Source organism: Lagopus leucura, unplaced genomic scaffold (assembly GCF_019238085.1).
Source record: "Lagopus leucura isolate 7727_CA_CO unplaced genomic scaffold, USGS_WTPT01 Super-Scaffold_100002, whole genome shotgun sequence".
In the NCBI taxonomy this organism is placed as follows: domain Eukaryota; kingdom Metazoa; phylum Chordata; class Aves; order Galliformes; family Phasianidae; genus Lagopus; species Lagopus leucura.
Window position 1 is genome coordinate 87158575 of NW_024962263.1, and position 12661 is coordinate 87171235.

The window sequence follows — 12661 nt, forward strand, 5'->3', positions numbered from 1 at the left end:
ACTATTTGATAAATTTAAGTATGTACTTTGGGAGAAGTGAAAGCAGGAAATGTACTGCATATTTCTTCTGCATCTTCAATTCAATCTTTTAATTCAAAGCATTTTATCTGGGCTGTGTCTTTTTTTTTTTTTTTTCTTTTTTTTTTTTTTAAAGTGTTCCATCCCACATTTTCCTATTGCTTACTGAGCACTTCATTTTAGGAAGTATATGAAAAATCATATGACCCCTTTACATACAGATGGTTCCACATTTTCCTTCATTTTCTTCCTGCATATTCTTACATTCATTTTCAAGTTTATACAAAAAAAAAAAAAAGTTTTTAACAGGTATTATATTTGCATTAATCTGACCTAAAAAACATCCTACAAACATAACTAGTCCTGCTTTTATTTATGAAAAGGATTATTCTTCCTAATTTTAAAACAGCATACACACCCTTTGTATTGACTGTTTTCGCCGTGACCTCCAACGTCTCCAATGGTTCTGTTCCAATGTTTTCCAACTTAATGATCAGCTGTTGAGTCTCTCCATTGTAAAGCTGGACAGATACACTAGTGGAGACTTCATCTCCTGAAGAAGGCTGAAGCGTATGAGCGGACCTACAAAGATATGACAAACATGCAAAGAGTATTACAATAAGCGCATTAAAAGCGTGTCCAACTTACTACGTTCTCTTAGCCATTCTTCAAAGATTCAAAAACTATGGCTCTGAAATCTTGAAGATACTTGAATGTGGCTAAAATTAGAATGGAAAATGATGTCATTCTATTTTTTTTATACCAAGACAAATGTTAGTGCTGTGCAAAACAATATGAAACGTTTCCCTGACTGAAAGCCTGTTAAAAAACCCTTGAAAAAAATTAAGAGAACAAAAAAAACAATTGCAGGTTATCAGAATCACCAAACTTGAAAGAAGTGACATCTGATCTACCAAGTATTTGAACACCAGGTCTGAGTACTAAAGAGAAAAGGAAATCAAGGGAAGGTATTGAACGCCATGGCTGATACCAGCGAGAGCCATCTGCAGGATCCTGAAGTCTGTACTGCTTTCTGATCAGCCCATCGACACTGAAAAAATTAGAATAAATTCAACCAGCAGAAGAAGCCTCAGGTGAGATGAAACCTTTATACTTACAGAAGAGGATAAATTACTTTACATTGTTAAGCACTCCCAAACTCCACCACCATACTGTCAATGTCCTACATGAAGGTAGATATATCTTCAATGACCAGACCAGCATGTGAAGGCAGAGCACGGTGGAAAAAGTGTATTAGCAACCACAAAAATAGTCTCATGCATCTCCAAGTGGAAAAAAATGAAGAGTAAAAATGACATCAGCATGTGTTCCTCATGGTGAAGGTTTCCAGATGCAGACAACTCACTGTAACAGCAGCTGCAGGCTGAAAGTGCCATTCTTAGGACCCAGAGAAGCAGTGGGTGGGTGAGAATAACAACAGGAAAACAGGTAGGAAGAACATATATAACAATTTTAAATGCATGATTCTGTACACAGTATTTTTTTCTTCCTTCGTCAATAATACGTACTAACAATGATTCCTTTAGTAGTCTGCTAAGATGTGAACAGTTAAGTTCTTGGCTTTTTTTGCCCACGAACAAAATTTTGAGCATAAGAACACCATGGAAGTGTTTCAGTACATTAGGAAGTAGTCATGATGCCCAGCACACTGGCCTGAAGCTTCCAAAGTTTCTAGTTCTTGTGGAACTGACTGTCACTTACTGAAGTTCATCCACACAATAGATCTTGGATAATTCTATTTACGAATTTGTCTTCCTCCCCATCAGTTCTCTTTTTAAAACCTTTGCCATCAATAACGTTTCACTCAGTAGTGTAGTATCATATATCATATAAATTTATTCATAAATGTGTGTTTATATACCTATAATAAAAAAATAGCTATTAAGTCATTCTCAAGCACAGGAAGATTCATTAAAGCTCCTGCTAAGCTGAGCTTAATAAACTGATCTTTCAAGACAACTGTTCCAAAACAACTGTTAGGTACACATAGAAAGGCCTGGAATTATTGTTGCCAATATGATTATCAACTCAAAATCTCTCTTAGTTCAACCAACACTGGAATAGATAGAAAGAGAGCTCACGTCTTTAACTGACCCTTCAAACAAACCTTGAAGTCATTCACAAAGTTCAGTATCAAAGTTATCTCAAACACTTCAAAAATAAATGAACTGGGGATAAACTCAGAAAAGTTACCTTCAACAAAGGCTGATGTGATCGGTCAGAAAAAGACTTCCTTTCAGGAATACAGCTCAGATGTTGGTAGGCTGGGTCTCAAAGCAAATGTAAACATAAAACACACCAGCAATACAGGAGAAGAAAAATTACTCAGATCTTCTACAGCTGACTGTAAATTCTGTTATTTCTTTACAGTGTCTTTCTCCAGAGGATAAAGTAGAGCTTACAAGAGCTACATAACACAATTTACTGTCACAAAGTCTGAGAGAAGGACAAAGTGGTGGCAGAGAAAGACCTCTGGCATACTGCAAGATAACCAGGAGCACATCTGAATATCTAGGATGTCACAAGAGCTGAGACTGAACACAGAAACCAAAGCATCTGAAGAAGCTAAGAGCAATCTTAGCACCAGTGAAAAGGGAAATATACTCCAACATACAAAGAAAGTCTTATTAATGTTCCATATTCTCAGTAGAGCACATATCCAAAAAGAGTAGGTATTATGCTCCTTTAAGAATATTTGCAATTCCCCCTGTATTTCAAACCACATTCTTTAATAAAAGAGCTCAGTGGCTACACAACATTCCTCCACAGGAAGCAGCCTAGGTCCAGAAGATGCTCTCCCTTCAGTGGCTGGCCCTTACATGAGCCCAGGGCCACCCCTTCTGGTTGCATAAGGGACACAGGTGCAAACAATTTGCCTGTGCTCCCTAGGCCAGCCACATCCCTTCACCATGTGCTCAATTATCCTTTCAAGCCATGAGCTACCAGTTCCCTACAACAGCTAAACCATATAGACTGCATACCTAGCAAATATTATATAACCAGTTCACCAGCATGCAATGCAACTACACTGTTTTACTACTTTGCTGTCTTCAGAGTATTTCAGAGACTTTCATGTCTTTGCAATAAAATGTTACCAATGCAACTCATTCCACATAAGTAAAATTATTTATGGAAAAATCAGAGCCAAATTGAATACTTTGAGTTATTAAGTAAACTACACTGAAGAACAGAACAAGAATAGAAATCAATAAGCAACAAAATGTTGTTTGCTGATCTATAACTTAAAGAGACCTTAAAATTAAAAAAAAAATCCTTCACAATTTGCAAAATGGTAGATGGATGGCAAGACTTGTACACTGATCAACGCGCTACTTAGTACGTGAGCGCTCTCATCAAAAACTGAATCAAATCCATGCCCTACCAGTTCTCTCTAAAGTTGTAGAGTTAGTCACATTCTTTACCTGAAAATAAAGCTTAAGAAAAAAGAAAAAAAAAAAAAAAAAAGAAAAAGAAAAAAAAAATCAACCACTTTTAGCTTACAGACAATTGTGATGTGATTGACACGCCTGGTGAGTATACGAAGAGATTGTCTTAGCTAATTCTTCTCGTAACTCTTACACACACTGTTTCTGCAGTATACTGTCTAGCTTGGAGCTTCCCTATTCCATAATCACCAAATATATGGATGTTATAATTAGGAAATATACAGGAAAGTTAGGCTAAACAGGTTATCACACTAAAGAAGAACAGATGGAATGCTTACCCTTATCCTGGGCTCTCTGAGAAGACTCCAAGAGGAGTGATCTCCAAAAGAGATCCTTCCCCCTAATAGCCAGCTCTTAAATGGGGTCTAGGAGAGGGGGAGCCAGGCTCCACCCGTTCCAATAGCACAGGAGAATTGCCTTCACCTGTACTCCCAGAGCTGACTCATTGCTCGCCTCAGGTGGTCAATCAGAGGTTCAGGCTGTGGTTCAGCAGTTCCCATACACCCATCAAACAGAAGCATAGATATGCTGAAGAAAATCCAGAACAGGAGCATCAGGACAAACAGGATGACAGAGCACATCACATACAAGGACAGATTCAAAGAGCTGTTTGTTTCACTCTGAAAAACAGGAGGCTAGAGGCAGACTTTTCCATGTGTGGTCAGAGACAATGAGACAATGTCCTGAGCAAACACATCTAACATCAAAGGCACATCGCTAGTCAGAGCTCATCCCGCTTTGAGCAACATCCTACACCAGATGATATCTAGAAGATCCCCTTCTAACCCACAGTATTTCATGGGTTATTCCTTTACTACAGATTTTATGAACATTTATGAATGTTAACACTTCAATATTACCAAATAAAATCCTCATTTTATTCAGCTTCTCACCTTGGAAGGGAGGTACTGATCTGTAGCCTCGGCAAAGCTGGAATGACTTCAACAGTACAGCCATTGGTCTTGACTCCTGGTAGGTTGTCCAGAAGGCAATCACTGAATACTCCAAACACTGAGGTATGGTAACCTGATTTTTTGTTTAAAAAAAAAAAAAAAAAGTTGCACATTGCTTTTGTTTTCTAAAAGATCTAATACACTAATGTTACCTGCCAGAACTTGTCAGTGTTTCTGCTACCTAGAACACTACCTTCTCTACAAGAGAATCTTCTCAGGACATAAAATATTTAAAACAAAAAAAGTTTCCGAGTGGCCAAGATAATATTTTTAAATAAATAATATACAAAAAACACACATTTCTGTCTCTGTATCTATAACTAATAATATATATATATTGTCCAGAATTTTTACCATGCATTATGGCAAATTCTGTAAACCATTACAAGTTCAACGTAATAAATTATGTCATACAGACCAGCATTTCACAATACCTTATCACATTATCCACCAGTGCACATAACTTGTTACCTTTCAATTAATGTTGAGACTCCCCTAACTTTTCCAAAAAAAACCTGACAGCAGTCTCTAGAGTGTCTTGAAGATAATGCATCCCCGAGGCAAATGATTCTTTTTAGAAAATTGAATATGGATATATGCGTACACTTGCCATGAGATATCACAGCTTATACTCTAAAAGCTCGGTTTAGCAGTCAAATATCTCAACACCAATTCCTTGCCAAGCAATATATACCAACCTGTAACTGAAGGAAAATATAATCCATTGACATACAAGTAACAACCAAATACAGAAATCAACTCCTCTGCTTGCAATACATTTTTAGTATATGAAACTAAAAGCGGACAACTACAGAACAAATGTTCCTGAATGCTTTGATGCTATTCTGTATTCACTGAAATAGTTTCTGAAGAAAAAAAAAAAAAAAAAAAACACCTAAAAAGAAAGCAAAATCATTTTTTTTAGCAGGCAGAAAAGCATTTAGGAGAAACACAATGAGAACAAATCTTCTTCGAGTTCAAAATCCATCTTCTTTTGGTGTTGAATTGTATTAAAACAGTTCTTTTCCTGTTATATTATGAGAGTATGTACCTAAAATTTCACGTTGTTAATATGGCTCAGTACTACTACATGCTGCATCTACCATGTTCACATACACTGCATTTTCAAGGAGTCTCATCTGCCAGGTTTCTAAAAAAAGTTCTTTAATTCTCTTCACTTACTAGGAAGACGATTCCACTTAGCCTTATGAATGCAGTGACATCTTGACTTCATTACTCTACACACACCAGCTAAATTGTTTCTACACAAGCAACTGGCAAAAATTTCTGTAACATTACATGAAAATGGTTAATTAAGAAAAAGGAGCTGAAGGATCTTCTGCCTTCTCATGAAAACGTTTAAGCCATTTTTCTCGGAAGCTTTCCAAATTAAAACATTGCTACGATGGAGCTCATTATCCTTTTCCTTTCATACGGAAGATATTGTAAATATATGTTGTTACCATTACAAACAAATGATTTTTCAGCATCATACTATGGTTTTAATGAAGTCTAGCATATCAAATAGTGATATTTGTGGTTCTGCTTGATTTTTTGATTTGTTTCACATATTGAGGAGAATTTGGAGTGGCAAATGTGTAAAGCACATCCATTTGAATTGTGCTATAACATCACTCACAGTCACACAAAATACAGGACAGAATGATGGAAAAGATCCCTTACCATTGATAGTGATCTGTCCAGTGGTTTGAGGAACACCAACAAGAGTTACTGGATACAAACCAGATTCTGCAGGTAGAGAAAGGGCTGCAGGAAGAGATTCGAATTCTACTCCTGTTGTCAAGAGACCCTGAAAAAAAAGTTGTACAATATGGATAAATCCATTTATGATATACACTTAAGATTTAATCACTTGCAATATATCATCCAAACTTTTATGGTTTATTCGAATTTGCACATAGCAGTTGCTTTGGTTTAAAGTTCCAGTGACTTAAGCAGCCTTTTAGAATTACTGCAAGATTTGTATTCAGTAAAGAAGTGTGTGCTTCAGGATGTGTCTGAGCTGAGAATGATATATGAAATACAAATAATTTATACCCAAAACACAGCAAAAAAACGCAAGTGATATAATCTGCAAGGCGTTTTTTTATAACCACATTTAATTGGACTTGTGACACAACATATATTTGCTTAAATTTTGGACAATGAAAATCAAACATCAACAGCAGTTCCTCCTTAGCTTTAATTAAAGTTCCAGGCCAGAAAAGATTTATTTATGGGGAAGGAACAAACTGAATGTTTACAGATAATAAAGTACGCCTAGTTTTTCTAACTAAGCTAAAAGTCATGGGCTTCTCTTCTCCAGGATGAACAAGTTTAGTTCCCTCAGCCTATCTTCATAGGAGAGGTGCTCCAGCCCTCTGATCATCTTTGATGCCCTCCTCTGGACCCTCTCCAACAGCTCCACATCTTTCCTGTATTGGGAGCCCCAGACCTGGACACAGTACTCCAGATGGGGCCTCACGAGAACAGAGCAGAGAGGACAGTCACCTCCCTGTCCCTGCTGGCCACCTCTCTTCTGATGGAGCCCAGGATACGATTGGCATTTATTCTCTTACTGTATGACAGAGAAATCTCTTAGCACCCTGACATAAAAACAGGACACAAAATAAGAAATGCAACCATAAATACATTTATTTCATGGTCTACAGAACATGGCATTATTTCCTCAGTAAATTAATCACTTTTTTTAAGTTCAGTTAATGAATTTAAGGTGCTTGAACACAGTGCATGCTGTTAAAAGTAAGAAATGTAAAATACAAGAGTCTAAGTTACTAGCTGCTTATATACAGAGAGAGAGGGGGAGAATATTGATATCCAATATTAGTCTCTCTAGCAATTAATGCAGTAAGCACAATTAGATTAAAACCTAAGTGTGTCGAGATGCTTCACAGGAATTCAAGAGTATAATAAAGATACCATTTTTGTAATGACATATGAAAAAAAAAAACTTATGGTTTGAGGCAGAAAAAACCACACAGAGACTTGAGGATTGAACAAAGAGTTTAAGCAGCAGCAATGCTAGCCACACTGGTATTGCTTACCTTCAAAAACACCTACAATTACTTCAATTCTAATTCAGTAGGATTCCGAATGGTGCACCTCTAAAGCTCTCATCTGCTGTAAAAGGCAGACTAGCAACTTTCTGTTTCTAATTCTCAACTGGAAAATACCTTAATCACTATTCATAGAGTACATACCTAAGGAAACAAAAAATGCCTCAACCAAAACATGAACGTGCTTATGGACAAGAAGGATGAGTTACTACACTCCAGCAATTACTAGTAATAAAATGTTTTAACAACAGAGGAGCAAAAGAAGATCTCATATAGGTACATTGTTGTCTACTCCCTGAAACTGCATCAAAATGACACCCCTGGATCATGATGATCACAAACACAGCATGCTGACTTCAAGATAATTGATGAAGCAAAGTAAGTCCTCACCAGAGTGTATTTTGCTTGCAGTGTATTACAAATGCATCCTCAGTCTATTCTTTAGCAACAACAACCAAAAAAAAAAAAAAAAACCTCCAAAAAATGTTTTAAGAGAATGCAGTGGAAATGTCAAGTATCTTCTGTAAGGACAGATTATTCCTGGTCTAAAAAATTAAACAGCCCCAAGTGCTTTACCGCATGAAGTGGAATGCAGCATTTATTTCCCTCATTATGAGAGTTTTACCATCCAGTAAAACTTACAATATTTATGTAAGGTATCAAGGAAGCATAAAAGGTCATCAAAATGAAAAACAAGTAAGCAAACCAACAATGTGAACCTCAACAAAGCCTTGGTTTAACAGACATAAAGTGAAATCAATGTACTTACTCTTCAAACTTGAACCACACAAGTAAGTTTGAAAAGACAGTGATGTAATCTAGAGTGTCTGAAAGACACTTCCAATATTGCTATCACCCAGAAAGCAGAATACAGCAATTCTTTGCCAAACATTGCCCTCTGGTGCCTAAAACTGCTTAGATAAATGAAATGAAAAACTGAACTGCTGCTATTCCCTTTAACTAAACATATCTGATGCAGAAAAAGGGAAAAGGGGAGAGAGGAGAAAAATGGAAAAAGGAGGGAAAGAAAATAAAAGCAAAAGTGTATTTCTTTCCCCTAGAATACTACACCATATTTCAGCAATAATATTTAATAACTGCTTTCTGACCAAGCAGAAAAATACTATCATCTGTATGCAAGTTTCCCTCCACGTAATGTATAAATCAGGAGAAAAAAGGTTTTTATTTCCTTATATTCGTATAACAACCTAAATTGCCTGAGAGTGGGTATATTCAAGCTATTGCTACAGCCCACCTTTCAATAACTTCAAATCTCCATTTAGTTGCACAGAAACAAAACAACTTGCCTGTAAATGGTAGCTTTTGGGGATGCAGTTAAAATAACATGGGCATTTAGCTGCCTTTTTAAGCTTTATATTCTTTTTTACTCACACTTTTCTTCCCAAGTAGCACTGCCCAAGTTAGTTTCCTCATTAAGTATACTTTACACGTTGTCAAATAGGTTTTTAAAAGAGCGTTTCTCCCACTATTTCCAGCACTGTTATTTTAAGCAGACCTAGAATATATCAAACATGACCATTTTCACCTTCTTCCTTCCACATTTTTTGTGTATTTTCTTGCCCAATATAGCTTCAGCGACACGCACCCTGTCACTAAGTAAATATTCTCCTAGAGGGCAGAAACAGAAGATGTGAACTCCATGAATTTGAATGAGCATAAGCGAAATTATGAGAGTGCTTATACATAAAGATTTTTCAATATTTTAGGTGTCATTTTTAAACACAGAAAGGGCTCATGGCTTATAACATAGTTCTGCAGTTTACAAAAAAAAAAAAAAAACTTCTATTTTTACATCATCATTAATCAAAACACTACACTTCAATTGTCTTGAAACAAACACGGCTCCAAGCACAATGAGAATCATAGAAGAAAAATTTTCTTTTTGAGTTACGAGATTTTAAAACTACAAACTCCAGAAACGTTGTGTGTTGTGGCAGTATTTTTCAGTTCCCCAGTATTAATTTATTGAATACCACTTATACTGCTCTATAGCTACCATCGCGGTGATTCTAAGAAAGCCACATTTTCTACAGTAAGTGCAGAAAATAAATGATTTAGTTCAATAAATAACATTCCCTCAAAATTTCTCATAGAGGTTTTCAAGACAGCATATTTGCCTTTAATATGAAGCTTGAGAAACAGAGAAAAAAAGTAGTTAAAATCTTGCAGACTTAACAGACTTTGTGCTGTATCTTCATATGTGCTCTATTTTAATAGCAGATGTCACCAGATTTAGCCAGGATTTAAAGCCTCGACATTATTTCCAAGACATGAAATGAATCTGTCAGAGATTTCACAGGATTTTTTAATTTTCTGACGGTTTCAAATCCAAAGGTCATTTTTTCTCAGATAGAAAAAAGGTTCCATATGACAGAGGCCAACATTCATTCACGTGTCTGAACAATTCTAAACAGGTATCAACATTCCGGGAAAAATGTAAAGCTGTATGTATACTTATTTACAGCTGAACATCACATCTACTCTTGACTTGGATCCCACCACCAGCACAGCAAAAAAATATTCAATCTAATGCACTGCAGATAAAGCAAGTTAGGATCATATTTACCTCTATGTTTATTCAAGCCATCTGCTAAAGTTTATGAAAGCGCCGCCTCTGACCACCCCTATTTTACCTCACTGACCAAAATATGCAGTTTTTGGACCTAATTGCCACTGTATTCCATGATTAAATACTCTTATTTGCCATTTTATGAGCATTATATGACTGTCATCGGATGAGTCTTCCCACTATATGGATGAAAGAAAATCAGGATACAGAAAAGAGTTAAGTTACAAAGAAATGAGACACATACGAAGAACAGGTATCTAAAGAGATTTCCAACTCAGGAATACGTGGGACTATGGGACAAAAGATGAGGAAACTAAAAGGAAAAAATAAAAACCACAACAAAAAGTCAACATTCTGACTTCACAGGGCTTCTTCACCTGAATAATATTGATCAGTCATGCCTCTACACTCTTATAATAAACTAAACATACTTAGCAGTAATCCTGGGTGGCATCAAAAGAAGCACAACCAGCAGGTTGAGGGAGCTGATTCTGCCCCTCTGCTCTGCTCTCATGAGACTCCATCTGGAGTACTGCATCCCGTTTTGGGGCCCCCAGAGGAGGGCCATGAAGATGATTAGAGGGCTGGAGCAACTCCCCTACAAAGACAGGCTGAGAGAGCTGGAGCTTTTCAGCTTGGAGAAGAGAAAGCTCTGGGGGGAACTTTTAGCAGCCTTCCAGCACCTGAAGGGGGCCTACAGGAGGGACTTTTTATAAGGGCATCTAGCAACATGACAAGGGAAAATGGCTTTAAACGCTAAGAGGGTAGATGTAGTCAAGATATTAGGAGGAAATTCTTTACTGTGAGGGTGGTGATACACTGGAACACATTGCCCAGAAAGGTTGTGGATCCTCCCTCCCTGGAAGCATTGAAGGCCAGGCTGGATGGGGCTGTGAGCAACCTGGTCTAGTGGGAGGTGCTCCTGCCCATAGCAGGGGGTTAGAACCAGATGATCTTAAAGGTCACTTCTGTGATTCTATGAATACTATTTCAAATAATAAAAAGAAAAAAACAACAGAGAAGCCTTTCAGTGGAAAACCATTCTCCTAAATAACTTGTGCTTTATCTCAGTGCTTTATGTCAGTGCTATGTTGACTATCTTCCAAATGTTCAGCCATAACAAGCAGGATGATATGTAAAGACAAGAGCACTTATAAAAGTTTGGACCAACGCTTCTAGTGTTTAACATGCAAAAAGTAAGCTCAAACAACAACAAAAGAAACTTAAAGTTAATAGGAAGGGAAAATAAGGAAAAAAAATAGAATGACTATAGATTTTAAGACAGTTGCACATGAACCTTGACAAAGGGAAACAAGGGACATCATGCAATGGAGAATTCAAAGGACTGTCAGTCATTGGAAACAAGGTTGAATGAGTAGTCATACTGCACAGGTAAGGTGCTGAGTCAGAAAGAAGGAAAAGGTTGTGGGCCAGACAATCTAAAACTGCCATTAAATGAAAGGGATATGCTCGCTGTACAAATGATTCTGAGGCTAAATAATGTTGAAGAACATAAAAATTACAAGAAATCAAACAGGAAGGCACAGGGACTGCACACATGAGTACACTTCAATAATAAAATAAAACTTTTTAAAATATTAAACGTTCTGAATTATTAAAAGAAAACCACAAGGATTTTGTTCTTGTGATCAAGTAATACCTATTTCCACACACCAGTAAACCCACAAACAACATCAAAGAATCAAAACAAGTCAGGCTGGATGGAAATGTCAGAGGTCCTCTTGCCCAATCCATGGCTCCAAACAGGAACGGCTTTCGCATCAGTACAGGTTTTTTCACTGTCCTATCCACTCAGACTTTGAAGATTTCAGAAGATGGTGATCCCTTATTCCCTCTCAGAAACCTCTTCCTACTGTATGGCCACTGAGACATTGGCAAAATAGAATTTTTCTATTAGGAAAGTTTCCCATTGCTGCAACGTGGGAAATTTTTGCTGTGCACCTCTGGGAAGAGTCCCGCTCTGTTTTCATAGCAGCTTCCCAACTGGGAATGACAGCAAGAGGAATTACCCACTAGTCCTCTCTTCTTCTGACTGAACAGATGCAGTTCTCCTTACCTGTCCTATGCTGCTGCACTGACACCAGTCCATATGTATTGCTGCTAAGCAGGGTGCTCAACAGTTGGTGCTGAAGACATTGTCTCTCAAACACTGAGTTGAGAGGAGTAATTGCTGTCCCCATTTGCTGCCTACATTCCTGATTCCACACAAATGAAGCAAAATCAACTCATTTCTACCAATTAGACAACATTAGTGCACAGCAGATTTTCTCAAAGCACTCTATTTTTAGAACACTGACTAAAGAACTATGTTAATCACTTCAATTATTTGTATCTAGTCTGCCTTTCTACATCCTCCGGCGCTTACCAATGAAACTGAAATGCAGTATTAATTCAGAAGATAACTATCTAGCTTGTAGTATTCATGCTATTACAATTAATTTTCACAGTGAATGGATGGAGTGCACACTCGTATAAATAACTGTATTCCAAACTCCGTAGCATATGCAGCCACTTACAAGGAATTTCCTCATTAAG

At 37.1% G+C, this 12661-nt stretch overlaps 1 protein-coding gene across 3 annotated transcripts in view; it reads right to left on the bottom strand.

Annotated features, from left to right (window-relative positions):
• TRAPPC9 (trafficking protein particle complex subunit 9) overlaps window positions 1-12661 on the bottom strand; it is a 469613-nt gene that overhangs the window by 401302 nt on the left and 55650 nt on the right. For all 3 annotated transcript variants that reach the window (XM_042869462.1, XM_042869461.1, XM_042869463.1), the window contains 3 exons: window positions 6122-6248; window positions 4379-4511; window positions 437-600 (listed from right to left, as the gene is read on the bottom strand). In XM_042869462.1, the coding sequence (XP_042725396.1) occupies window positions 437-600; window positions 4379-4511; window positions 6122-6248 (424 nt within the window). The remainder of the gene's footprint in view (window positions 1-436; window positions 601-4378; window positions 4512-6121; window positions 6249-12661) is intronic.